This window comes from Prionailurus viverrinus, unplaced genomic scaffold, assembly GCF_022837055.1.
Source record: "Prionailurus viverrinus isolate Anna unplaced genomic scaffold, UM_Priviv_1.0 scaffold_53, whole genome shotgun sequence".
Taxonomy (NCBI): Eukaryota; Metazoa; Chordata; class Mammalia; order Carnivora; family Felidae; genus Prionailurus; species Prionailurus viverrinus.
Genome location: NW_025927616.1, coordinates 768,243 through 795,736, shown reverse-complemented (window position 1 = coordinate 795,736; position 27,494 = coordinate 768,243). Strand labels below are relative to the sequence as shown.

The 27,494-nt window shown below is 50.8% G+C and overlaps 1 protein-coding gene across 7 annotated transcripts in view; it reads left to right on the top strand.

Annotated features, from left to right (window-relative positions):
• The window catches only part of NVL (nuclear VCP like), an 89,334-nt gene that overhangs the window by 46,694 nt on the left and 15,146 nt on the right, over positions 1 to 27,494 (top strand). For all 7 annotated transcript variants that reach the window (XM_047848145.1, XM_047848142.1, XM_047848141.1 and 4 more), the window contains one exon: positions 9,604 to 9,710. In XM_047848145.1, the coding sequence (XP_047704101.1) occupies positions 9,604 to 9,710 (107 nt within the window). The remainder of the gene's footprint in view (positions 1 to 9,603; positions 9,711 to 27,494) is intronic.

Below are 27,494 nucleotides of genomic sequence, written 5' to 3'. Positions count from 1 at the left end.
TCCCGCGGTTTCTCCCGAGCTTATAGGAAACAAGGACCAGGCTCTTCACTGCATGTGAAGGTTGAAGATAGAGTCACAAGGTTTTATACCGGGACCACGTCACCATCCCTGCAGTAACTGTTACTTAAAGTTGTTACGAGCTTCAGCGGAGCCGAGGGGCTTAGAAAAGGCTCATAACGTCAGCACCCGGCTCTTACTGAGGGTCCCAGAGTCTCTTCCTGTGCTAACTACCCTGCCGTCCTCGTGAGCCGCTGTGTCGTAGCCACCCCGCGTGGACACTGGTGTCAACTGTCTGCCACCGTCAAGCTCACAGAATTTGTCTTTCGGGTCTTATAAGTTACTTTGAAAGGTAAAACCTCCGTGAAATATACACGATTTCATTTTTAAATGGAAATATATGAAGGTTTGTACTTTGACGGCAGTAAAGTACCGTCTCTGGAATCCGGCGGACCTGGGTTTGAGTCCTGGCTACAACTCTTGTTCTCTTACCGGTTCTGTTTCCACCCCCACCCGTGTGACACCGGCCGAGCACCTGTGTCACCCGTGTGACACTGATCACACGGAGCTGGTGTCAGAGCCTGCGAGGCTGCCACCAGGACCCTCGCGCTGCTGACCGGCCAGCTACAGGTGAACCCTCAGGTTCAGTAATTCGCCACAACAGTTAAAGGAATGCAGGAAAGCACCGTACAGTTGACCCTTAAACAACACAGGTTTGAATTACGTGGGTCCACTTACACGCGGCTTTTTCTCGTGAACACGGTGCAGTCCTATAAACGTATTTTCCTTATGGCCTCCGTAATGTTTTTGTTCTCGGCTGTACTTTATGGTAAGAATACAGCATATAACACAGAGAACGTGCATAACGTGTGTTAATTTTTATGTTACCGGTAAGGCTTCCAGGCAACAGTAGCCACTAGTAGTGTTTTGGGGAATCAGAAGTTACACAAGACTTTTGAGTGTGCGGGGCTGGGGAAAGGGGGCAGTCGGTGCCCCTAACGCCCACGCCGTTCAAGGCTCACTGTACTTGAGTTGCTGTTTGTTGTAAAGGATGCACACAAGGCCCGGTGTGGGGGGCAGTGCAGACGTTGGGGGCCCTCTCCCCTTGGAGCCAGGGCACACGCCAGCCTGGGAGACCGGTGTGCTCGTCAGCAGGACGCGCCCAAGGTCTGCCGCCCAGAGCTTCCCTTGGGGTTTTACGCCTTAGTCACTGTTGGTCGATGGCCGCGCGATTGAACCCGTCTCCCCAGAGATGTGGCTCCCACTTCTATCCTCTAACCGCGGGCTTGGTCTTTCTGACAACTGGCCCATCCTGAAGTTACTATCTTGGGCCGACCTTGAGTTGGTCATTAGCGTAGCAAAGACTCCCATCCCTGGGGAATGGCAAGGCTATTTGAAGCTTTCTGACAGGAACCGGGGACAAAGAGCAGAAGGCTTCTTGGTTACACCACCTCCTCTCTGGGCACACGTTACTTCCAGGATAATGACGCCAGTTGGCAGGATGGTCATAAAGGGCAGTGTGTCTCCCACGGCGTGTGGCAAGGAGCTGTTCAGTAACTCCTGCCTCTGCCAAGAGCACGTTTGGTGACAGCCAGGGCGGCGGTCCCGAGGTCCTACACTCACAGCTGTCCCCGGGGGAATCTGAAAAACCTCACAGATCTCTGTGCAGAATCACACCCTGCGTTTTCTGGTAGACGCGGAGTTTTTCTGGGAGATTTCGAGAAGACACCGTAGTCTGCGGTAAGCCATCCTGTCTTCACCTGGCACTCGCCGTTTTCGTGTTTGGTGATCGTAAACACATATCTTTAGCTTAGTATCTGTGGACTAGAACATAACAGGTCCCCCTGTGTCCCTGGGTTTTACGTGAATCCTCGCCTCAAACAGTGCAGGTGCGTGTCCTTTCCCGGTCTCTGTTCACCTCTGAATTCTCTGAATTCTCCACAGCTCTCCGGATTCTTAGCCGCGAAAGCCTGGGCTGAGTACAGTAGCCTGTGCTGACTTTAGCCATGGTGAGGGAGACAGGAACACGGTGGGCACCTGTGTCTTGTCCCTTCCGGTGTCCCTGAACCTGTTTCCTCCTCCCCCGTCCCCTCCCCTGTCCCCTTATCCGCGGAAGAGGTCCCGCTGCCTTGCTGCCTACAGAAATCCGAGAGCGGCCCTGTGGGTCACCCGTGTCGCCTGTGGGCGTGCCTGTGGCGGTTCTCTTCCCTAGTGCGCTGTCCTGCAACATTCTGTTTGTGACTTGTTTTCTCCCCGCTTCCAGAAATCTCTTCCTGCCTGATGGCTTTGGCCACATGACAAACTACCACCATACTCAGTGGCTTCAAATCACCATTTTTGCTCTGACCCACAATTTTGTGGGTCGGGGACTCCGGAAGGGCTTGTCCAGAGGTTCCTCTCCGATCCCAGTGCCATCAGCTGGAGTGGCAGGGCCAGAGGACCATCTCCGCGGTGACGCTCCGGCATCTCTGTCCCCTCCTCACGGAACGTCCCCTCTCCAGGCCTCTGCTGGTGGCGTGGGCTCCCGCTGGCAGGATCCTACATCCTCGTTCTCATGTGACCGCAGGGTTCCAGGAGACGAGGGTGGAGGCTGCCATTCCTGCTAGAGGCAGCGCCCGGGGGACAGCAGTGGGGAGGCTGAGGTTCCCCACTTGGCTGCTCTCAAGACCTGTGATGTCCCTTGTGTGATGTGTGGCACACCAGAGTCCACCCCCTGTCCCGGAAATGATCCGCTTCCCTGTGCTCAGCCCCAGGAGACGAAGGTCCCTGGACAAAGTCCACTAAGACCACCGATGCCCTGATTGTCATCTCCTGCGCACGTGCGCCCGTTCCTCCTTCTGGTACCGGCTCCTGTAAAGGACGTTCTCAGAGAGGAGCTGTCTGTTCCCGCTGAATCCTCTGTGCCGCTGGTTAAAAACACTCCTGCAGACAGGTATACCCAGATAGCCACACCAACCGGGTAGGGTCTCTACTGCTCAGCGGGGGTCTGTTTCCTACAGTAGCAACACGGGATCCAGAAGGAGTTTCTGCTCTCTGTGCAGCTCTGTTGAAAAATTAAATCTGTAAATTATGACACAGAAGTGTAAACTTCTTTTTTGTTTATTTTTTAAAAAAAAATTTTTTTTTCAACGTTTTTTATTTATTTTTGGGACAGAGAGAGACAGAGCATGAAAGGGGGAGGGTCAGAGAGAGAGGGAGACACAGAATCGGAAACAGGCTCCAGGCTCCGAGCCATCGGCCCAGAGCCCGACGCGGGGCGCGAACTCACGGAGCGCGAGATCGTGACCTGGCCGAAGTCGGACGCTTAACCGACTGCGCCACCCAGGCGCCCCCAGAAGTGTAAACTTCTGGACAAGGATTAGGTCTGCAGTTTTATGTTTGAGAGAAAGTTCCTAGTTCAGAGTCTTTATCCATTGTAATAAGTCCTTAGTAGTTTTTTGTCAGGCGACTCGATGGGTGGCAACAAAGAAGAGATTTATTCCATTACACACAGTAAGATATTCAGCCACTTAAAGTTCCAAGTAAAACCTTCCCTTTTGTGTCCAGTCTGAATGGCCCTGGATCGCTGTTAAATTCTCCTTGAGTTGGTGCCGTGTCCCGACCTGTGTATCTCGCCCTTTGGCACAATGCTTCCCTTGTAAAAGTAACCTAGGCCCTGGCATCATTTCTGCTGATTCTCAGGAACCGTAAATAATAAAACTCAGTATTTGTTTTGTGAATTGTAAGGAGAGACCTACTCCTGTTCCGTGAAGGTCGTCTGATCTTGCGGTAATTTTCATAGACATAGTATTGATGGTCTTGTTAGTCCAGTTTCTAAGTCTCTAAGAAAATGGCTTTATTGAGATCTATAATATGCCATAAATTTTACCCATTTTAAGTACACGATTCAGTGGTTTTGAGGATATTAACAGACTTGTGCAGCCATCCCAACAGCCTGATTTGAGAACATTTCTGTCACCCTCAAGAGGATCTGTGCGTGTTAGCTGCCCCTCCCCATCCGTCCCCACCTGCAGCACTGTCTCCCTAGGCCTCCGCTTCTGTGTGTAAGTGGAGTCACACATGTGGGCTGCGGGGTGTGCCCTCTCCCGCTCGACGTCCTGTGTTCAAGGCGCATCCGTGTGGCGGTGTCAGTACTCTGTTCCTCGTACTGCCGGATGACGTTCTGTCGTGTGGACGTACAACGTTTCACCCGTTCTCCAGCTGATGGACATTCGGGTCGTGTCCACTTTAGGGCTGTTGTGAACCTCCGCATACAAGGTTTCGTGTGGCCGTGTATCATAATTTCTCAGGAGGTAGATACCTAGGAGTGGGGTCTGTGGGCCACGTGGTGACTCTGTGTTTAACACTTCAGGAAGCAGCCAGACTTTTCCAGAGAGGCCCAGCGTTTTCTGTTCCTGCCGATAATTATAACAAAGCCGAGTGTGGGAGTTCGGATTTCTCCACACCCTCAACACTTGTTACAACCTTTCTAGTTGATTACAGCCACTCCAGTGGGTGTGAGGTACTGTAGTGTCTTCTTTCGAGAAATACCTGTTTGAGTCCTTCACCCATTTTTTTTGGTTGGGTCATGCCTTGTCACTGAGCAGTAAGAATGATTAATTCTAGGGGCGCCAGGGTGGCTCAGTCGGTTAAGGGGCCGGCTCCGGCTCAGGTCATGATCTCACGGTTTGTGAGTTCCAGCCCCGAGTTGGGCTCTGTGCTGACAGCTCAGAGCCTGGAGCCTGTTTCAGATTCTGTGTGTGTGTGTCTCTCTCTCTGCCCCTTCCCCACTCGTGCTCGGTCTCTCTCTCCCTCAACAATAAACAAATACTAAAAAAAAAAAAAATTCTTTTTAAAGAATGACTAATTCCAGATACAAATCCACAGCCAGATGTATGATTTGCATGTCTTTTCTCCCAGCCTATGGCTGTCTTTTCACTTTCTCGCTGGTGTAATTTGAAGAACAAGAGTTTTAAATTTTGGTAAAGTCCAATTGATAGGTTTTTAATCACATGCAATTTGTGTCCTGTCTCAAAAACCCATTGCCTGATTCAGGGTCACAAAGATTAACCCCCGGGTGTGGTGATGGTTTTACGCTTCCAGGGCTCACACTTCGATCTTAGGTTCATGTTGAGTTAATGTTTGTGTGCTCTGAGGAAGGGGTCCCGATTCACCCTTTCGCACGTGGACGTCCGCTTGCCTCGGCACCATTTGTGGCATCTTCTCCCCGTTGAATTGTTGGGGCACCTCTCGAAAATCGGGGGTCCGTTTGCAGCAAGATGGGAGTTTTTCCTGAAGTTGGAAGTCACTACCTTTAGCTCTTAAACGTCAGCTTTTTTTGGTACTCGGTGGGAGAGCAGTGCTTCCTCACCAGCGGATGGAAGGGAGGGCTCTTCACGCATCCTTCTTGTTTGCGAGTGAGCGGATTTTGTCTTTACAGCGGTGGGATTTGGGCTGACTTGTTCACTGCGGATGTGAGAATTATCTTGACTCCGAAGACTCCATCTGTGCCACATCGAGGTGGGGAGCCACTTAGCAAGCTGTGGCAGTACTCCCAGGGCGAGAAGTTAGTGTTCTCAGCAGCTGATGGCTGGGGTGTGGAAGTGTCATCAGTTGACAGGACCTGTTAATGGATTGGCTGTGGACGTGAGTGAGTGGAGCCCGGCCACGCCTCCAGGTCTCGGCCGGAAAGACTGGAAGGATGAGCTGGCCTCAACCAAGGCAGGAGAGAGCATGGTTGCCCCGTTCGGGGAGGACATGGGAGAAGATCGGGGCGTGTGTGAAGTGTGTCACGTCCAGGATGGCTCTCTGTCACGGGGAGGTGCCGGTGTGCGCCTGCTTCTCACTTTCTACAACGCCCATTCCTTGCGCTCTTTCCCTTTAGAGGACGACAGGAGTCCTTTTCCCTTTATCGTCCTCTAAAGTGTAAGAAGCTGCTTGGTACCTACGAGCTCTAGACACACAGCACTGGATTTTCTTTGAGAGATGGTGTAATGCATCGAATTTTGGAAAAGTTTTTGACAGAGCGGTAGTTTGCCATCCCATAGTAAGATCTGTATGAAGTGCTTGGTGGGGGTCCTGGCTGGCTCAGTCTGAGGGCCTGCGACTCGAGCTCGAGGTCATGAGTTCAAGCCCCATATTGGGTATAGAGATTACTTAAAAAATAGTAAAATCTTTAAAAAAAAAAAATAAAGTGCTCAGGGTGCTTTTTACTCGAAATGAAATAAGTAATTCCTTAAAATAAACTAATAAGTAAGTTTGTAATAAACTAAAGATGGTGCTTGTCAGTTAGAGATATTAAATGATTATAAAATTCCTAAACTAAGTGCCTTCTAATTATGATTGGGATTGTTTACATCAGGCTTCATTTTTGAGCATGCAGCTCTGACTTTTAATATGTACTTGTATATTCAAGCTAAAAGATGTTTCCACCATTTGGTATTGGCATAGACACAGACTTACAGATCATTGAAACATGATAGGACCTACCTATAAAATACCTATAAAAATATTCCCCCACGTATCTGGATGATTAGTTTTTTGGGGTTTGTTGTTGTTGTTGTTGTTTCCTGCTGCAAAAAGCTTTCCTGTTTCCATTTGGTCCGTGGCGTGGGAGCAGGCTCCAGGGTGTTGCAAAGCTGCCTGGTGGCCACAGAGAGAGGCTCGGGCACCAGCCCTGGCATCCGGGGGCTGCCGGAGGGGCCCCTCACGGGTTGCTGGGCTCCAGAGACCCCGAGTCATGCTGGGGGGTGAGCCTTTCCGAGAGACGCCAGCCTCGCCCAGCCTGGGGAGGGGGGGCAGCCGGCCTGCGGAGGTGAGTCGGGGGGTCGCCCATCTTCCTGAAGAGTTTCACCTCCGTCTAGGAAGTGCTTCTCCTGGAAGTCGCGGCGCTGGGGGTCTGCGCGGGCCAGACCCAGGGCCTGTAGGTCCAAACGGGCCTGGTCCAGACCAGGGCGGCTTCCATGGCATGCAGGCTTTCACCCCCTCATCCCGGCACCTCTTCTGCACGTCTGGGAAGAGGGCGCGGCTGCTGTGCTGGGTTTGCACCTTTGAGAGACACTCAGCGCCCTCCCGCTTCTCCTTAGCCAACTCTCGGGAGAAGTGGTCCACACCCTCCAGAGCCACATCCTCCTGGTGGAAACAGGAGCCCAGAGAGAGGGAGGGGTAGGCGGCCCGCGGGTGCGCGCGGACCAGGACGTTGACGGCGGCCTCCACCTCGGTGGGATAATTCTGACGAACCTGGGAGCTCACGGTTGACCGGTAACGAGGAGCTGAGTTCAGAATAGGGTGTTGTCCGGTCCCGGAGGCAGAGGGTCTGGATAATTGGGTTGTTATAGAACACGAAGGCCATGCAGTAGAGAAAGAATAGCGTTTTAAACAAATAGTGCTGGGACAGTGAGATGTGTAGGAAAAATAACCTTTAACCTGTTAGAAGCCACATGAAAAATTGACCCAAAATGGATCAAAGACCAATGAAAAGTCACATCTGTAATACTCCTGGAAGGAGGCAGAGGAGAAGTGTTTTCTACCTTGGACTAAGCAAAGATCTTTTAGGTATGACATCAGACGCACAGTGTTTTAGAGCAAAAGGATAAATTGAACTGCTCTTCACAAGGACAAGCCGCGCAGACGTGGAGGCAACATTTACAGAATGTGTCTCTGATGAAGGATCTATATCTGCAGCACGCGATGGATTCCCAAAACTTAGTAAAAGAAAAACATGAAAAATTGGCCAAGGACTGCACAGACGTTCACTGCAGTAGGGATCCCGGCGGCAGATAAATATGGGAATGTGCTCGGCATCTGGTCGTCAGGGAGATGCAGGTGAAGGCCGCCGTGAGAGACTACTACAAAGCCTACATTAACCAGGGCACCGGGGCGGGGGGTGGGGGGTGCTCCGTGTGTTGAGCATCTGACTCTTCATTGTGGCTCAAGTCATGATCTCACGGTCATGGGACTGAGCCCCACATCGGGCTCTGTGCTGGGCAGGAGGCTGCTTGGGAATATCTTCCTCTGTCCCTGCCCCACTTGTGCTCGCTCTCTGAGATAAAAAAAAGAACTAAAATTAGAAAGATTGTACAAGCAATTGTAGGGGACGTAACATGGCACAGCTAGTTTGGAAAACACTCTGTCGGATTCCTTGAGACCAGCACGTCCTACAGTGCGATGTTGCCACACACGGAGGGACTCACCAGAGAGAACGAGAAACTCACGCCAACACATGTCCACGTGTGCTTCTGGTGGGCCAGAACTGGAAACCACATGTTCATCAACAGAAGAATGAATACTTCTTTCTGTCCTGACATCGAGGCGTATCCATACGGTGGAATACTGCCCGGCAATACAGACAGGATAAATACTGACACACGCAGGAACTTAGGTGAACGTGGATAATTGTGTTGAGTAGAAGAAAGCAGAGCACATAGAACGTGCTTGCACTTTCGTGGGGTCAGGGAAGAGCAGGAGAGAAAGGTCACGGGGGGTCCTCTGTAAGTTTTTAAACTGCAGAGGTCTCCTGACACCTGAACGTGTGGGGCCCTTTGCCCTGTAGAGTAGGATGGCGCCCAGGCGCGTGGGGCGGCGCTCCATCACGATGCCGCGAGTGTTGTGCAGTAATCTTTCTTTCCCCATTTCCGAGTAGTTTTTCCTCGCATCTTGAAAGTCCAGTAGCTTGTTGAACATTGAAAAATCACTGAATTAAGTATTTAGCTTCCCCAAGGTAACTGAAGAACAAAACTAAACAAAATCAGAATTTCAGCTGTAAAGAACTCTGCTTCTTTATGGAAGAATAAATTAATGGTTAAGTCTCAATACGTGCATTAGAAAACACGAGTCCCATCATTTCTAGGTGTGTCTGTACACGAACAAAGGTCTTCTTATTGTGAGCTTTGGGAAGCTTCTCTGGAATGATTGAGGGACCATTAGAAGCGATTAGGCTTAAGAAATGGGCTCTTTGTTCCTGATGGACTTCAGTGTCAGGCAGTTTGGGACTTGGTCTTTGCTACTGGTACCAAGAATATGGTGGGCACAAAGGAGGGTGGAACTTTCTTCTGGGGGACTCAGGGAAGGCTTCCTGGAGGAGACCTTGTTTGAAAATTCCAGTAGTGTAAATGAGGAAGAAAGCATTTCAGAGGAAGGAACCACTGAGAGCGAAGAGGAGGAGGTTTGAGGCTTCAGGTTGTTTCAGGAACAGCAAGAGGTCTGGTCAGTGGGGTGTGGGAGTCAAGGAGAATATGAGAGAGGGCACCAGAAAGGGCGCGGTCAGGTCTTGAGGGCCTGCCTGCCGTGGTGACAGATGTGGGCTAGTTCTGCAGGCACCACACAGGGTCCCAGAGTGGGGAAGTGGACCCACGGGGCCAGTGAGGAGCTCCCCTCAGTCCTGACTGAGGGCAGGGTCAGGAGAAGGCGCCCATTCAGAGGGGAGAGAGAGGCCTGGAGCCAAGCGGGTTTGGCCAGGAAGGTGGGTGGGCTTTTCTTAAGGATATACTCTGATGTGCAGGAGTTTTTAATGAGTCTAGTTTATCAGTTTTTTCTTTTCAAAAAAAGTGCTCTTCCCACCTCTCACGTTAATTGTGTTATTTAAAAAGATTCTGTTTTATGAAGTCTTGACCCTCCGTTCTTCTCCAGATATCATTGACCCTGCAATCCTGCGCCCAGGACGCCTGGACAAAACACTTTTTGTGGGTTTGCCGCCCCCAGCGGATCGCCTGGCCATCCTGAAAACCATCACCCAAGTGAGTACAGCAAATGGTGTATTTGGGGTGTGTTTGTCTCATTGCAGATGCAGACTAGCATCTGTTGCTTTCAATATTTGCTCGGCTATGTCTCCCAAAGACAGATTTTGATCATTGAAGAGACTGTGCATTCTTTGTTATTTGCTTAAAATGACAGGGATATTTGTTAACTTTTGAGTTAAATGCTCAACTGATATAACTGAGATTTTACTCTGATCATATTGTTTTGTTCTTTTATTTTTTTAATTTTTTTATATAAAATTGTTTTTAATTTTTTTTTTTAATTTTTTTTAATGTTTATTCTTGAGAGAGAGAGACAGAGTGTGAGTGGGGGAGCGTCAGAGAGAGAGGGAGACACAGAATCCGAAGCAGGCTCCAGGCTCTGAGCTGTCAGCACAGAGCCCGACGCGGGGCTCGAACTCACAAACTGTGAGATCATGACCTGAGCTGAAGTCAGATGCTTAACCGACTGAGCCACCCAGGCGCCCCCCCCCCCCTTTTTTTTTGGTGTTTTGTTTTGTTCTTTTAGATCTTTGATTGTTACTTTACGGAAATTGTCTTTAGAGGGATTTGAAATGGAATAGAAACTTTTGGACATTAAATACAAGCCCATTATAAATATCCAGAGAAAAACTGAGTTTTGAAACCACAGTGTTGAGTCTGTCCTCCATGCTGATGTGTACCATCTTTTTTTTCTTCTTTTTTTTTTTTAACATTTATTTATTTTTGAGAGAGAGATAGAGTGTGAGCGGGGGAGGGGCAAAGGGAGAGGGAGACACAGAATCCGAGCTGTCAGCACAGAGCCTGACTCAAGGCTCAAGCTCACAAACCATGAGATCATGACATGAGCCGAATTTGGACGCTTAACTGACTGAGCCACCCAGGTGTCCCTCTTTTCTTCTTTTTAAGTAAACTCTACATCTTCAGTTAAGCGTCCGACATCGGCTCAGGTCATGATCTCTCAGTTCATGAGTTCGAGCCCCACATGTGCTGGGGCTCAGAGCCTGGACCCTGCTTCCGATTCTTTGTCTTCCTCTCTCTCTGCGCCTCCCCACTCACGCGCGCGCTCTCTCTCTCTCTCTCTCTCTCTCTCAAAAATAAACATTAAAAAAATGTTTTTTAATAGTTCATTCATTCTGCTATGTTCCTTGAGTTCTTTCTTTGATTAAGAATGCCTGGGGGCGCCTGGGTGGCTCAGTCGGTTAAGCATCCGACTTCGGCTCAGGTCATGATCTCGGGGTCCGTGAGTTCGAGCCCCGCGTTGGGCTCTGTGCTGGCAGCACGGAGCCTGGAGCCTGTTTCAGATTCTGTGTCTCCCTCTCTCTCTGATCCTTCCCCGTTCGTGCTCTGTCTCTCCCTGTCTCAAAAAACAAATAAACGTTAAAAAAAATTAAAAAAAAAAAAAAAAAAAGAATGCCTGCTGGTTGTTGGGGCACCTGGGTGGCTCGGTAAGCATCCGACTTCGGCTCAGGTCTCACAGCTCTTGGCTTCGAGCCCTGTGTCGGGCTCTGTGCTGACAGCTCAGAGCCTGGAGCCTGCTTCGGATTCTGTGTCTCCCTCTGTCTCTGCCTCTTCCCTGGTCACACTCTGTGTCTCTCTCTCAAAAATAAATAGACATTAAAAAAGTTTTTTTAAGTCTTTTAAAGAATATCTGCTGGTTGTTACTATACTTATGACATAGTAGCCGGAATTGAGTTTTTCTTGGTCACACAGTCTTTCTTCCTGGTGTTTGTAGAAATTACAAAATTATTTTTTTACTTTTATTTATATATGTATATATTTTTTATGTAATCTCCATGCCTAACGTGGGACTCAAATTTATGACCCAAGATTGAGAGTCACATGCTCCACCGACTGGGCCAGTGGGGAGCCCGTGTTATTTATTTATTTTTAATGGAGTTATAGTCGACATGCAATATTATTTTAGTTTCAGGTGTGTAGCATAGTGATTTGACGTTTTAAATGTTTATTTATTTTGAGAGAGAGAGAAAAACGTGTGAGCAGGGGAGGGGCAGAGAGGAGGGAGAGAATCCCAAGCAGGCTCCGCACCGTCAGCACAGAGCCTGATGCAGGGCTCGAACCCATGAATGCTGAGATGATGACCTGACCAGAAATCCAGGGTCGGACACTCGACCGACTGAGCTGTTTCTGCAAAATGCCTTTAGGACGTTGAGTCTGTAAAGATGTCTGAGGCCGCTGCGCGCTTTCTCCTCCCCCTGGGGGATGATGTGCTTTTTCTGCCTGGTCTGCATTTGGGAAGCTGGGTAAGGGCGGCGGGTGCCTCGCTGCCGCTGGTGGCCTGCTGGCTGTGGGCTCACGTTCTGGGTGTGGGGTGCCAAAGCTGCTGCAGGCAAGGGGCTGTGTGTCGGACGTCTGGATACCTCTGATTCCTGCGCTGGGCTTTCTCCTCTCAGGCGCCCGATTTCTGCTCTGTCTCCCTTATCGTTGGTCCCGCGCTTTGGCTTTTGCCTTTTTCTCCGTGTTCACTGTGCCGGGTGAACACTGGGAGCACTAGGAACACTGCGCCCGTGCTCCCTAACTGTCTCCATCGTCCCTTCTCCCGTCCCTTCTCCCTGCCGTGCTTCCCTCCCTCTCTCTGCCCCCCACCCCCAGCCCTGCTGCCTCCTCGTCCCAGTGGGGAGGCCCGCTCCCGCCTCCGTCCCTTCCCGCTCTGCCGGGAGCCCGGTGCTGCTGCTGCCTTGCAGTTGTGTCCTTGACGCCTGGCGTGGGAGAGGGAGCCGAGCTGGCACAGGTTCACCCTCACGAGGACGACGCCCCGTGTGGTGACCCGGACCTGCCCTATCCACCCAGAGCGTGGCCCGTCCCCACGGCCGTGCCCCCGGTGCCGCAGGGCTGCCTGGGGGAAGGACGCCCCCCTTCTGTACTGGCAGAGGGAGACTCTGGGCCATCGCTTCCAACTGCAGAGAGCAGCGTGTGCGGCCGCCTCCCGACAGAGGAGCGAGGGCCCGCTTTGTGGGCCGAGGCCCCCACTGACAGCAGTCTGGAAGACCGCTCGGAGGAAGGGGAGGCAGAGGTTGTGCGGTGAGGCTCCCTGGAACCCAGGCCGTGTCGGGCGCAGCGAAGAGGACGTGGGTGTGAGAACCGTGTCCAGTTTTCATAGGATGTTGGACTGACCGTAGAGTCGAGGGGCAGACACCGAGGAGGGTGAACTCTCCGCTCAGACCGCTGAATAGATGAGGGTCCGGGGACGAGGAGGCGATGCTGCTGGAGGTTCTGGTTCCCCGGGGGTTTTCCAGGCTGGAGTCAGCTCGGAGCTTGCGAGTTCTCGAGAGCCCTCTGGCTGCCACCAGCACGTGGCTGCAGGTCAGAGACATGAACACATGCCGCTTCGTTCCGGGGGCTCTCGATCTACCCGGCCACCCCTGGGCAGCGTCTGGGGACATTTATGTAGGGCGGAGGCCGGGGTGATGGTGCTGCCGGACCACCTACGGGGCACAACACGAGTTATCCGACCCAAAGCGTCAGTGACACCAGGGGACCCTGCTGCGGTTGTGTGTCCGGTGAGTATGGTGACGAGCGTGTGGCCTTTCTCCCCCTCCCCCGGCTCTGTCTGGGAGCCGCGTTCCCGAGGTTTTGTTTGCTTTGGTCAAAGCCTCTGTGTACGGATGTAAGCACCTCCGAGCATGTGCGTGTGCTCGCTGTTTGTGCCCACAGTTGCCATGATGTGATAACTCACACTTGCCCCTGGGATATCACTCATTAAGGGCAGAGACCGGAGCGCGTGTGCCAGACAAGACGCAGGTGGCGTTCAGGGCCTCGATCGACGGTTGTTTCAGGTGTGTTTCGTCCTCTGTGTGGCGCTTGGCACCGGGGGACAACTGGACGCTTCTTCATCTAGAATTTTCAGTGCTGTCTGCCAAAGTAATTAGTCCTCAGACTGAGGAGCGCATGCTCAAAGCCCCCCACTTTAAAGGTAAAATTACCAAGAAAATGAGATAATAGAGGGTTAGCCTGCGTTACTGTAACCTACCTATATTCCCGATGGCGCGTGAACTCTGCGGACCCTAAAACCTAAGACGTAGGCCTTGCCGCTGAGGGGCTTGTCTTCCAGACCAAAGGATAGTGTGATGTTTATAAAACAACAAGCACATTCATCCGTTCCCGAGGAGGGAGGAAAGCGAAGGGAAGATAGCCCGGCCGTGTCCGCCGTATGAATGCAGAGTGCGCACCCCCAGGGGGCTTTGTCGGCGTCTCCCAGTGTGACCTCCGGCCGCACGCACACTGCCTGCCACCTGCACGCCGTGACCGCCAGCCGCCCGCCGTCGCTGGACCAGCCGCGTACTTTGACCGCCAGCCGCACACCGTCGCTGGACCAGCCGCCGGGAGGGCTGTGAGCGGCTCACCTCAGTGAGGTCAGCGCTCCGCCTCGGCGGTAGGTTTGCGGAGATGGGAAGGGGCTTTGCTCCGAGTCACCTTGAAAAGGCGGACATGACGCTGTGAGGGGTTGTCTTCAGATGTCCCTGCAAGGGAGGGTAGACCGCGGGGACACTGAGGTCGGTAACAGAGCCACCGTCACGTGTTAGCCAGGACGGGGGAGTCTGACCATTTTGTGGCTTGGACCCTGTGTGCGCGTGTCTGCGTTCAGACACGGTGATGTCAGGGCTTGTTTGTGTCATTTTTGTCTTGGTCCGTCCTGGTCACGGGGCGGCCTTGTGTGATGTCCACGTTCCGTGACGTTCTGTCCGCCAGGAGAACAGCACCGGCTGGCCGTGAGTGTGGACATTGCCGGGCAGCAGTGAGGCCCGCCTGATGGTGTTGGGAGCCGCCCGGCGTCCAGGACTGCTACTGTCCTCCGCCTTGTGTTTCCACACGTTCTGTCGTGAGCGTGTAGAATATTTGTGTGTGTGTGTGGGGGGGGGGGTCTTTTTTTGAAGAATGGTTTTCTGGCATAAATGTAGAGGTTTAAGAGGAAGAGCGGAGAATCAGACAGACGTCCTTTGGGCAACTTTCATGCACAAGGTTGTGAATGTGGAAAGGAAAAAAAACAAAAAGACATTCGGATAGAAAAATCAGTTTGACTTTAAAAAGCAGCGTTTTGTAGCATTGTGGTTCGAACTGTTACGTGCTCGGTCCTCAGCCTGTGTCAGCGGTGCAGGCAGAGGAGGCGTTCGTCCGGTGACTTCCTCTCTGACCTCAGTGGGTAGTTCCGCTCGAGTTAAGGGGGTGCTCTGCTCTCCCTCGGGAGCCTGGGCACCCACCCTGCAGAGAGGTGCCCACACTGCAGTGTGCTCCACCCCTCCTGTCCCCCTCCGCCTCCCCCTCCTCTTCCCCCCTCCCCTCCCCTCCCTTCCCCTCCTGCTCCCCTCCCCCTCCTCCTCTCTGCCCCTCCTCCCCCCTCCCTTCCCTCTTCTCCCCTTTCCCCTCCCTACTCCCCCTTCTCCCCCCCTCCCCCCTCTTCATCTCCCTCCTGGAATGTTCTTGTTCATAAAGAGCCAGAGTGGGCAGAGGGATAGGACTCAGGCCTCTGATTTCAGGGGAGGGTCCACAGTCAGACACCCTGGCTGCACACACTGTATAAATCAGTCCCACCTGAGAAAAAGTGGCATTTTCAATGTTTACCCTTCCGGTTTCAAAGTTTGCTGGCATCTTACTTGAATCCCCCAGATTGTTATATATGCTGTTTCTTCTTATTAATGCATGAAATAATATGGAAAGATTACAATAAAATTCTTTCATCTTGGTCGTAAAAGTCTGAAAAGATCTGTAGGTCAGAGCAACTTCTCCGTATCTTTTAGAGTCTTTTGGAGTTTTCTCTTTAAGAGAAAAATTAGTGATGACAACCTACTTTTCTTTGGTGTTTCTGGTAATGATGTGGTAACAAGAGGCTTATCAGTAAAAACCCCCTTGGGCAAGGGGGATTCCTTCTTTTCCTTTCTTCCCTAAATAAACATCATTAGAACTTGCCCTATATCAAAAAGCCAAAATGATCATTTGATAACTGCCAAGGGCTTTGAGATAATAGTCTTTTCTTATATAATGCTTTTTTAAAAATGTTTATTTATTTTGAGAGAGAGAGTTAGAGAGTGGGCAGGGGAGGGGCAGAGAGAGAAGGGGAGAGAATACCAAGCAGGCTCCACACTGTCAGCCTAGAGCCCGACGTAGGGCTCAGACTCACCAACCATGAGATCATGACCTGAGCCGAAATCAAGAGGCCCTGCTTAACCGACTGAGCCACCTAGGCACCCCAGATAATGTGTGGTTTTTAAAGTTACAATAAAAATCCCACTAAAAGACCCCAAATTCCCTATTCATTTTTTAAATTGTGTCCCATGAGACTAAAATATATATTAATATCTCACCTGGAAATGTTATCTGTCCAGTTTTCATGAGCCAAGAATATCAGCTATAACAACAGGTAATATTTTTGAAGGTCATGACTGTGCATGTATGGATATGCTTAATCCTTCCAACTGCTTTTTGAACTGTTTGAAATGAGATATTTAAATATTCAACTATCGTTTCCATTTTAGTGATGAGCAAACGGTAGCTCACAAAAGTGGGGTATAGACATGTATATTTCTAGATGTATATGTTTAGAGACTGGCAAGAAATTGTAAATTAATGGTGCTAAGATTATGTTAATTTTCTTTGTTTTTTTCAATCAACTATATAAATAGATGTCGTTCTGATTCTAGACGCTGTTACATGACAAAGAATAGATTTCTCTGACTAAAGATACATTTAATTATTGAAATAAAAGTAATAGTACGTCATGAGATATTTTTGAACCTGAGCTTTCCATACATGTAGTATTTAATCAGAATTCTAGGAAAAGTAGTGTAAATGGGTCATAACTTCCTTTTTTTTCTCTACTGTTCCAATTTTAGTATACGTGCTGCCGAAAGGAGCACCTAACTTCCTTTCTCTTAATCGTGGTAATATGTTTAACTTAAATTTATCATTTTAACCATTATTTTTTCATTTTTATTAGTTTCGGGTGTACAATACAGTGATCCAACGCCTCATACAACATGCTCGTCACAAGTGCGCCCCTTAATCCCCATCCCCGCCCCCCACCTCCCCTCTGGTGATCAGCTGTATGTTGTCTAGAGTTAAGAGTCTGTTTCTTGGTTTCTCTCTTCCTCTTTGTTCATTAGTTTTCTCAAGTTGCACATATGAGTGAAATCATGTGATATTTGTCTTTCTCTGACTTCACTTAGCATAATACTCTCCAGTTCCATCCACGATGTTGCAAATGCAAGATTTCATTCTATTTTATGGCTAAGTACTACTCCATTATGTATATATACCACATCTTCTTTATCCATTCATCACTCGGTGGACACTTAGGTTCTTTCCATCGACTATCGCCGATAGTGCTGCTATAAACATTGGGGTGCATGTGCCCCTTTGGATGAGTGTTTTTGTATTCTTTGGGTAAGTACCTAGTAGTGCAATTGCTGGGTCGTAGGGTAAGTTCTATTTTTAACTTTTTGAGGAACCTCCACCCTGTTTTCCAGAGTGGCCTCACCAGTTTGCATTCCCATCAGCAGTGCAAGAAGGTCCCCTTTCTCCGCGTCCTTGCCAACATCTGTTGTTTCTTGTCTTTTTGATTTGAGCCATTCCGACAGGTGTGAGGTGATACCTCACTGTGGTTTTGATTTGTATTTCCCTGATATTTGGTGATGTTGAGCATCTTTTCATGTGTCTATTAGCCTTTTGTTTGTCTTCCTCAATAATGTCTATTCAGGTTCTCTGTCCATTTGGGGGTTGATGTTGAGTTGTGTAAAGTTCTTTATGGATTTTGGATACTAACCCTTTATTGGATATGTCGTCTGCGAATATCTTCTCCTGTTCCATAGGCTCCCTTTTAGTTTTGCTGATTATTTCCTTCGCTGTGCAGAAGATTTTTATTTTGATGTAGTCCAAACAGTTTAATTTCACTTTGGTTTTCCCTTGCCCGAGGGGACCTATCTGGAAAAATGTTTCTATGGCCAAGGTCAGGGAAAATCACTGCCTACATTTTAGCCATTGTTAAGTGTACCATTCTTTGGCATTGGTACATTGACATTGTCAGACCACAGACTCGAATTGAGTAATTTAAAGATCAGATTGGCTTTATTCAACAATTCATGAATGTGGAACGTTTCATTTCGTCCAGCAGGTAGAAGGAACTCCGAAGAGCTGTAGAAAAGGAAAGGCTTTTAAAGGCAGAAAGGAGGTGGGACAGGAAGTGTGTTAGCAAGAAGTGTGTCGTTTCAGACCAGGACACCTTCCTGAGGGGTCGGAAGGGCCTTTTGCGGGGATTGTCTCACTAGTGCTGACCACTCTCCCTGGTGTCAGGAGGTCCCCTGGCTGGTGGGGATGGGGGGTTCCAAGCTGACGGCTGACGGTCCCCTCCCGGTGTCAGATGGTCCCTTCCCTGTGCCAGGAGGTCCCCTCCCCGTGTCAGGAGGTCCCCTGGCTGGTGGGGACCGGGGGTTCCAAGCCGACGGCTGACGGTGCCCTCCCCGTGTCAGATGGTCCCCTCCCTGTGCCAGGAGGTCCCCTCCCCGTGTCAGGAGGTCCCCTGGCTGGTGGGGACCGGGGGTTCCAAGCCGACGGCTGACGGTGCCCTCCCCGTGTCAGGAGGTCCCCTGGCTGGTGGGGACCGGGGGTTCCAAGCCGACGGCTGACGGTGCCCTCCCCGTGTCAGGAGGTTCCCTGGCTGGTGGGGACCGGGGGTTCCAAGCCAACGGCTGACGGTGCCCTCCCCGTGTCAGATGGTCCCCTCCCCGTGTCAGGAGGTCCCCTGGCTGGTGGGGATGGGGGGTTCCAAGCTGACGGCTGACGGTCCCCTCCCGGTGTCAGATGGTCCCTTCCCTGTGCCAGGAGGTCCCCTCCCCATGTCAGGAGGTCCCCTGGCTGGTGGGGACCGGGGGTTCCAAGCCGACGGCTGACTGTCCCCTCCCCGTGTCAGATGGTCCCCTCCCCGTGTCAGGAGGTCCCCTGGCTGGTGGGGACCGGGGGTTCCAAGCCGACGGCTGACGGTGCCCTCCCCGTGTCAGGAGGTCCCCTGGCTGGTGGGGACCGGGGGTTCCAAGCCGACGGCTGACGGTGCCCTCCCCGTGTCAGGAGGTCCCCTGGCTGGTGGGGACCGGGGGTTCCAAGCCGACGGCTGACGGTGCCCTCCCCATGTCAGATGGTCCCCTCCCTGTGCCAGGAGGTCCCCTCCCCGTGTCAGGAGGTCCCCTGGCTGGTGGGGACCGGGGGTTCCAAGCCGACGGCTGACGGTGCCCTCCCCGTGTCAGATGGTCCCCTCCCTGTGCCAGGAGGTCCCCTCCCCGTGTCAGGAGGTCCCCTGGCTGGTGGGGACCGGGGGTTCCAAGCCGACGGCTGACGGTGCCCTCCCCGTGTCAGGAGGTCCCCTGGCTGGTGGGGACCGGGGGTTCCAAGCCGACGGCTGACGGTGCCCTCCCCGTGTCAGGAGGTCCCCTGGCTGGTGGGGACCGGGGGTTCCAAGCCGACGGCTGACGGTGCCCTCCCCGTGTCAGATGGTCCCCTCCCTGTGCCAGGAGGTCCCCTCCCCGTGTCAGGAGGTCCCCTGGCTGGTGGGGACCGGGGGTTCCAAGCCGACGGCTGACGGTGCCCTCCCCGTGTCAGATGGTCCCCTCCCTGTGCCAGGAGGTCCCCTCCCCGTGTCAGGAGGTCCCCTGGCTGGTGGGGACCGGGGGTCCCAAGCCGACGGCTGACGGTGCCCTCCCCGTGTCAGGAGGTCCCCTGGCTGGTGGGGACCGGGGGTTCCAAGCCGACGGCTGACGGTCCCCTCCCCGTGTCAGGAGGTCCCCTGGCTGGTGGGGACCGGGGGTTCCAAGCCAACGGCTGACGGTCCCCTCCCCGTGTCAGATGGTCCCCTCCCCGTGTCAGGAGGTCCCCTGGCTGGTGGGGATGGGGGGTTCCAAGCCGATGGCTGACGGTCCCCTCCCCGTGTCAGGAGGTCCCCTGGCTGGTGGGGACCGGGGGTTCCAAGCCGACGGCTGACGGTGTCCTCCCCGTGTCAGATGGTCCCCTCCCCGTGTCAGGAGTTCCCCTGGCTGGTGGGGACCGGGGGTTCCAAGCCGACGGCTGACGGTGCCTTCCCCGTGTCAGATGGTCCCCTCCCCGTGTCAGGAGGTCCCCTGGCTGGTGGGGACCGGGGGTTCCAAGCCGACGGCTGACTGTCCCCTCCCCGTGTCAGCTGGTCCCCTCCCCGTGTCAGGAGGTCCCCTGGCTGGTGGGGACCGGGGGTTCCAAGCCGACGGCTGACGGTCCCCTCCCCGTGTCAGATGGTCCCCTCCCCGTGTCAGGAGGTCCCCTGGCTGGTGGGGACCGGGGGTTCCAAGCCGACGGCTGACGGTGCCCTCCCCGTGTCAGGAGGTCCCCTGGCTGGTGGGGACCGGGGGTTCCAAGCCGACGGCTGATGGTCCCCTCCTCATGTCAGGCGGTCCCCTCCCCGTGCCAGGTGGTCCCCTGGCTGGTGGGGATGGGGGTCCCAGGTCGACGGGCTGAAGGTCACCTTTTGGGAGAGGCCGAGACCGCAGTTGGGTTGGGTGTTACGTCTTGGTTTGCCGACTGGGACTCGGCCCGAGTGAGTCCGTTTGGGGCCTTGTCTCCTTCCGAACAACTGCCCCCTCTTCTGACCCGCCCCTCGGCCTGCCTCAGGACGCCAGAAATGTGAGGCCTGGGCGCCACTCCCCGCTTGCGCTCTGCAGGCCCGGCAGCGTGTGCTGACGCCCCGCGGTCGCGACTTGAGGCCCTCGCCTTTTAAGTGGCTCCTCGTCTCCGCTCCTCTCCTGGCGTTCCAGTCGCGGGGGGCCGATGCGCCCGGTGGTCGGCGCTGCGAACAGGCCTCCGCAGCTTCTGAGAGCGTCCAGCCGGCCGGCGAGACCGCGGTGGTCCTGCTCAGGGTGGCCCCGGCGTCTGGAGTGCGCTTCAGAGCCACGGCCCCCGAGACCCGAACCAACCGCAATCGAGCCGGAGAAAGACCGTGTTGAGGGAGTGACCGAATTTCTACGTGAAGTGGCTCGTTCGGTGATTTCGGGAGGCCGAGTTTCAGCTTCGGCAGAAACGTTAATACTGGGGTGGTGGCCGCAGCACGGACGCCCCCTTGTGCGACCGAGATACGATCAAGGCCTGTCCTGCCATCGGAAACAACTTGGGCCAGAGTCTGAGGATTTTCATTAGATGACTCTGCTTTAGTGGCAGATTTTCAAGAGTTGAGGAGAGGTTCCTCATCTTAGCCTCATTTACATTTATTCCTAACCAAATTCACGGAAGCTGGGACCTGCCAGGAGGAGCTAAGTTTGAATCACGAGAGTCTTCTGGTACAGCCAGGGAGTCCAGCAAAGTTTAAGGGTCTGAGGACCACGCGGATGGTTTTATTCTGGTTACATGTGCCTTGTGTCTTCTTTGTATAGAGCCTGGACACGGGGCTCCCTGGGTTTGGGTTTGTTAGAGACAGGGAAATGGACCGTAGGCGCAGAGAGACGGGTGATGGAGAAGCGCTGAGTTTGTTCGAGAGAAGCCGAGGCAGGAGGCTCGTGGCAAGTACAGCGGTCATGTGGAGGTGGGATTACCCCCTTGGTCTTGGCCTGGGCGATACGGGTGATGACATTGTCTTTTCGGGCCGATGCCGGGGAGAGGGGTTTGTGTTTAGTGACCGTGTGGAGGCCTCGTCTGGCGTGCTGGGAGGAAGCAGGCCACCTCGATGGTGATCGCTTCTCCCCCCAACTCGGGTCCCGCTGGCGCAGGCGGAACCTCTTGTGCCGTGTGACGTGTACCCAGAGGTGAAGCCCGAAGTTTGCTGCCCTCTGGGCAGTGAGGACCACCTGGCATGGCCCCTTCAGAGATCCTCATTCACGAAGGGGGCCGAGGAAGTGGAATGTTATTTTGGAGAGTTGTAGCCAGATGTTTGAGGAAACTGGAATTTCAGGACCGGTCTCGTGACAGGTGGGTAACCTGTCAGGCAGAGGCACCTGACAGGATTAGAAGGGAGGATGACGGAGGTGCGGAGAAGTTTGTCTCCACAGTTACCTTCATTTTTCGGATGTTAGGGGATCAGGTAGGGAGATAGTACATGTTTCATCTTTGTTTCCGAAGGTGTCCTTTACCTGACTGTTGTAGGTCACATCTGGTTCCTCAAATCTGGAAAAATAAAACGTAAGGAACCCGTGCCTCAAGCAGAGTGGTAAAGTCTGTAACCTCAGTTCATTCAGTCCCACGTTACTAATTCTTGTTCTGTTCGAATCAGGTTTTGCCATGAGTTCTGGAAATTCTTACCCAGTTCGTTTTTATGATCTTGAAGTCACCAGAAACCTGTGTTTGCCAGGGCGTTGCTGTGAACCTCCTTGATGACCCACTTTGGCAGGAACATTATTGCAAAAGCATCTGAGTAAAACAGTAACTCTCTATAAATGACAAACACCTGCAAACAAGGCCCATTGTTAAAGATCTGATTAGAGTTCATTGTGATAGAGTTGATGGGAGATTTGATTGGTTCTGTGACGCAGCATTTTTAAATGAAAACTGGTTTTATGATGATAACGTTACTCCAGGACGTATCAGACTCTCTCTGCAATAGTTCTGTAACTGCACAAATACCACCCTGGTTGTACTTCTTACTTGACATGTTGGTTTTACATATCAAGTGAGCCTTGCTTCAACATCTCCCTCTAGAAGGAGAGAAAAAAATCTTTTGAGATGTTTTAGGGGCCCTCTGGTCAATTTCAAGATTAATTCTAAGATTAAAAAAAAAAAATTTAGGATTTGAAATCGGGAAGTAATCCAAGGAAACTTGTCCTTGCTGCAGATGAGATCAAGTTCAGATTCAGTTGTGCATAAGCACACTTGGTATTAAAGCTTTTTTTTTTTTAACCCTTAAAATTCAATCTTACCTTGACCATGCATAAAATTATTTCTCAACTTTTAAAAACCTTAATTTATAATGAAAATTAAAAAGTGAATAATTGTGAACTGTCCCTTCACTAGTCTTCCGTGCCTTTGCAAATTTATAAATATTTCTTTTGTATTTATTTTATTATTATTATTTTTTTTTTATGCCCAGCATGGAGCCCAGGGTAGGGCTTGAACTCACAATTGTGAGATCATGACCTGAGCTGAGATCAAGAGTCAGATGCTTCACCGACTAAGCCACCAGGCGCCCCTGTAAATACTTATAATTGCTAGAACCGTATGCTTTCCTCACAGTAAATGCTTTGGCAACACAAAACATGTTTCCTCCCAGACCCAGGGATCCCGTGTTCCTCTGCAAAGCCAAATGTAGATGAACCTGGTTTTAGTAGTTTTTGGGTATTTCATTTGGGGATGACCTAGGTATGCAGTGAATTTCATTTAGCAAACCTTAGCTTTAAGGTTTTGAGTAACCAAAAGATTTTGGAAACTATTTGCTGAAAATTCCACCTAGAAATTGTTCCCATTTACATCTGTGTAAATCATTTGTTCTTAACAGTTATGTTTAGATTACTTTTTTTTTTTTTTTGGAAGAGAGAGAACGAGCAGGGGAGGGGCAGAGTGAGAGAGAGAATCCCAATCAGGCTCTGCAGTGTCATCCCAGAACCCCACTCAAGTCTTGAACTCTCAAACCATGAGATGATGGCCTGAAATCGAGTCGGGTGCTCAGTGAACTGAGCCACCCCAGTGCTTGTCTGGATTACTTAGGAAAACTTCGTTGACCTGGGACACATAGTTTTCTGACCAGCCAGTTTTGTAACTGGTAACAGGAATGTATCTGATTAGCAAACCAGGTAGAATAACAGTTGCCTTATATTCAGTGTTAGTTCAAAGACATGTCTATTCTGATTACACCAACAAACTGAAAGTAGCTTTTAGTCACCAAAGATTATCCTAGATCATGTGAACTTGGGGGAAAGAAAGCTGCAAACACCTGGGTTGGGTTTTGTATTTTTAAGAGTCTTAGGAATCCTTCCACAAAGCCTATGGAAGGCTTTTCTTTCCGTCTGGGTACATAGTTTAGGGGACAAGCCCGGGAAAAAGTTCCTAAGCAGGCTCTGAATATCGGCTTCTACTTTAGCCAAGTACTAAAAAAGTCTTCTTAAATATGCTGTCTGTTTTAGCTGCGACACACAGCAAATGTTTCTGGCAATATCGAACCAGTCCTTGGACTTAAAGAGTCGTCACCAAATAGGGTGCAGAAAAAATTTTCTCTTTCTTTTTCTGCTGGATACACAGAGGTCTGGGAGGGCTGATTCGGGGGGAGCACGTTCACCCCCGGGCGGCTCTTGTTTGTTTCCAGGATCCCACGTGTAGTTTCCACGCAGGTGTGAGGACAGGGAGAGGCCCTGCACCTGCCAGACTTTGACAAGGTTTCCCACTAAGTATCATCTCCGCTTGCCCCGGCTGTTCTGGGGGTGAGGCCGCGCCAGCCAGCGGGTCCCCCACAGCCTCAACCAGCTCGGGGATGGCCCGCGGGGCCCTCCTTACTGGGCAGATGGAGTGTCTGTGCTGGAGCTACTTGGGCCGATTTTGTTCACTCTTGTTCCAGAGTTCGCCCTTCAAAATCGGATCCGTGGCCTGTCATCCTGTTTCCTGCCTTCTATCGACCCGTTAATCTTTGGAGCGAACGCAAGTGTAGAAACCTTCAAGGATCCTCCTTGGGTTTAGGAAATTATTTAGCTGGGACCTTGAATTTGGCAGTTGGCCAAGGATTGAAAGCTGCCCCAAGAGTATTGCCGTGGCCGTGGCCGTGGCCTTGGGTAGTCTTATTTGGAAAGGCACCTATTTGATAGTCTCCTCAGAGTGAAAGGGGCTGAGGCTGAGGAGAACTAGAAGGAGGCGGGGAGCCAGTGATGTCTCACAGCCTCTCATTTCTCATTTCGCTTTAGCATTTGCCATAGATCTTTCTTTGTAGCAGTTTTGGAGTTTCGGAGCATTTTGGAGGCGTCTTCATGCCAATTGAGATAAGTATCCCATTCTCTTTGGTTTCGGAACCCTTTTTTTATTTATTTATTTATTTTTTAACGCTTATTTATTTTTGAGAGAGAGAAACACAGAGTGTGAACAGGGGAGGGGCAGAGAGAGAGGGAGAGACAGAATCGGAAGCAGGCTCCAGGCTCCGAGCTGTCGGCACAGAGCCCGACATGGGGCTGGAACTCACGAACCGTAAGATCATGACCTGAGCCGAAGCCGGATGCTCAACCGACTGAGCCACCCAGGTGCCCCTGGAACCCTTGTTTTTAAGTGTATTTTTAAAATGATCTATCAGGGACGGGGCACCTGGGTGGCTCACTCGGTTAAGTGGCCGACTTTGGCTCACGTCATGATCTCACGGTTCCTGAGTTCCAGCCCCGAGTCAGGCTCTGTGCCGACAGCTCGGTGCCTGGAGCCTGCTTCGGATTCTGTCTCTCCCTCTCTCTCTGCCCCTCCCCTGTTCACACTCTGTTTCTCTTTCTTTCTCAAAAATAAATAAACATTTAAAAAAAAATTTTTTTTTTTTAAATGATCTATCAGGGGCGCTTGGCTGGCTCAGTCAGTGGAGCAAGCAACTCTTGATCTTGAGGTTATGAGTTCAAGCCCCACATTGGGCATAGAGCCTACCTTTAAAAAAAAAGTAATCGAGGGGCGCCTGGGTGGCTCAGTTGGTGAAACATCCGCCTTCAGCTCAGGTCCTGATCTCATGGTTCGTGAGTTTGAGTCTCACATCGGGCTCTCTGCTGTCCTCGAAGAGCCCACTTCAGATCTGTCCCCCTCTCTCTCTGCCCGTCCCCCATTTGTGCTCTCTCTCTCTCTCTAAAATCAATAAATAAATAAAAACCTCAAAAAAAAAAAAAAACCCAGTGTCTCACATGATGGGGCAAGAATTTAAAAAAATTAAATAAATAAATAAATAAATAAATAAATAAATAAATAAATAAAAATTAAAAAAAAGTAATCGTATCTACTTGTAACACTCCTCACGGTGGCCGCTGTAATTTCCCAAAGGGCTGGCAGCAGTTGGTAGGATCCAAGCTGCAAGTGAAGTTTAACCCACATTTCTGTCTGGCCATAGTTTTGAGCCTCCAACCTGACAATTCCAGACTCAGTTCTCAGGACATAAAAAGGCCTAGTAAGATTTTGCCATTTTTGCAGATATGTGCAGCTTCTGGGACTGTAGTTTCTAGACGTAAACTAAAAGCAAGCGTGCTGGATGGAGGTGGCCTACACCTGAGAGTTGGACGCTTAACCAACTGAGCCACCCAGGCGCCCCATCTCCAGTTTCTTCCATCAGCGTTTTACAGTTTGCAGAGCACTCGTCTCTCATCTCTTCGGTGAGGTTTATTCCTAGGTATTCTATTGTTTTTGGTGCAATTATAAATAGTGGTGTTTTCCTAATTTCTGTTTCTGCTACCTCATTATTGGTGTATAGAAATGCAACAGATTTCCGTACATTAATTTTGTGTCCTGTGACTTTTACTGAATCCAGGTATCAGTTTTAGCAATTCTTTGGTGGAGTCTTTCAGATTTTCTATAGAGTATAATGTGGTCTACAAATAGTGAAAGTTTGATTTCTTCCTTGCTGATTTGGATGCCTTTGATTTGTTTCTTGTCTGATTCTGAAGCTGAGACTTCCAGTACTCTGGTAAATAACAATGGTGAGAGTGGACACCCCTTGTCTTGTTCCTGACCGTAAGGGGAAAAAAGTCTGTCAGTTTTTCCCCATCGAGGATGATGTTGGCTGTGAGTGTTTTATATACAGCATTTATGATATTGAGGTATGTTCCCTCTGTCCCTAGTTGTTGAGGGTTCTTATCATGAACGGATGTTGTGCTTCGTCAAATGTTTTTTCGGTGTCTATTGAAAGGATCATATGCTTTTATCCTTTTTATCCATTGCTGATGTAATGTATCATGTTGATCTACAAAACCTTTTTAAAGTTTGTGTGTTTATTTTGAGAGAGAGAGAGAGAGAGAGCAGGGGAGGAGAAGAGAGAGGGGGAGACACAGAATCCCAAGCAGGCTCTGCACTATCAGCACAGAGCCTGTCACGGGGCTCAGACTCAGGAACCACGAGATCACGACCTGAAGCGAAATCGAGAGTCGGATGCTTCACCCACTGAGCCACCCAGGCACCCCGGTTTGCGAGTGTTTTATTGAGAATTTTTGCGTCTATATTCATCAGGGATATTGGCCTGTAGTTCTCTTTTGTGGTGTCTTTATCTGGCTTTGGTATCAGGATAATGCTGGCCTCATAGAATGAATTTGGAAGTTTTCCATCCTTTTCTGGTTTTTAGAATACATAGATACTAGTTTTTTTATTACCAAAATAAATAACAGAGATTTAGGAACTTCCAAAGCTTCATTCAGCTGCAGACTTGACCTGCAGAACTCACATTTCTTAATTCCTGGTCCAAAGTTATTTCTTCTTTTTAGACCTTTTTAATGAAGTGCAATACACATACAGAAAAGTGGACGTATCGTTATATGCCCACTGTAAGAGTCTTTGTAAACAAAACCTCCAGATCAAGAAAGAGAACATTTAGGGACACCTGGCCGGTTCAGTCAGTGGAACATGTGGCACTTGATCTCAAGGTTGTGGGTTCATCTCCCACGGGTGTAGGGACTACTTAAAAGTGAAGTCTTGGGGCACCTGTGTGGCTCCATCTGTTCATAATCTGACTTGATTTTAGCTCAGGTCATGGTCTCAAGGTTCATGTGATCGATCGCCACATTGGGCTCTGTGCTGACAGTGCAGAGCCTACTTGGGAGTCTCTCTCCCCCTCTCTCTCTGCTCCTCCCCTGCTTGTGCGCTTTCTCTCCCTCCCCCTGCCTCTCAAAATAAATAAACATTAAA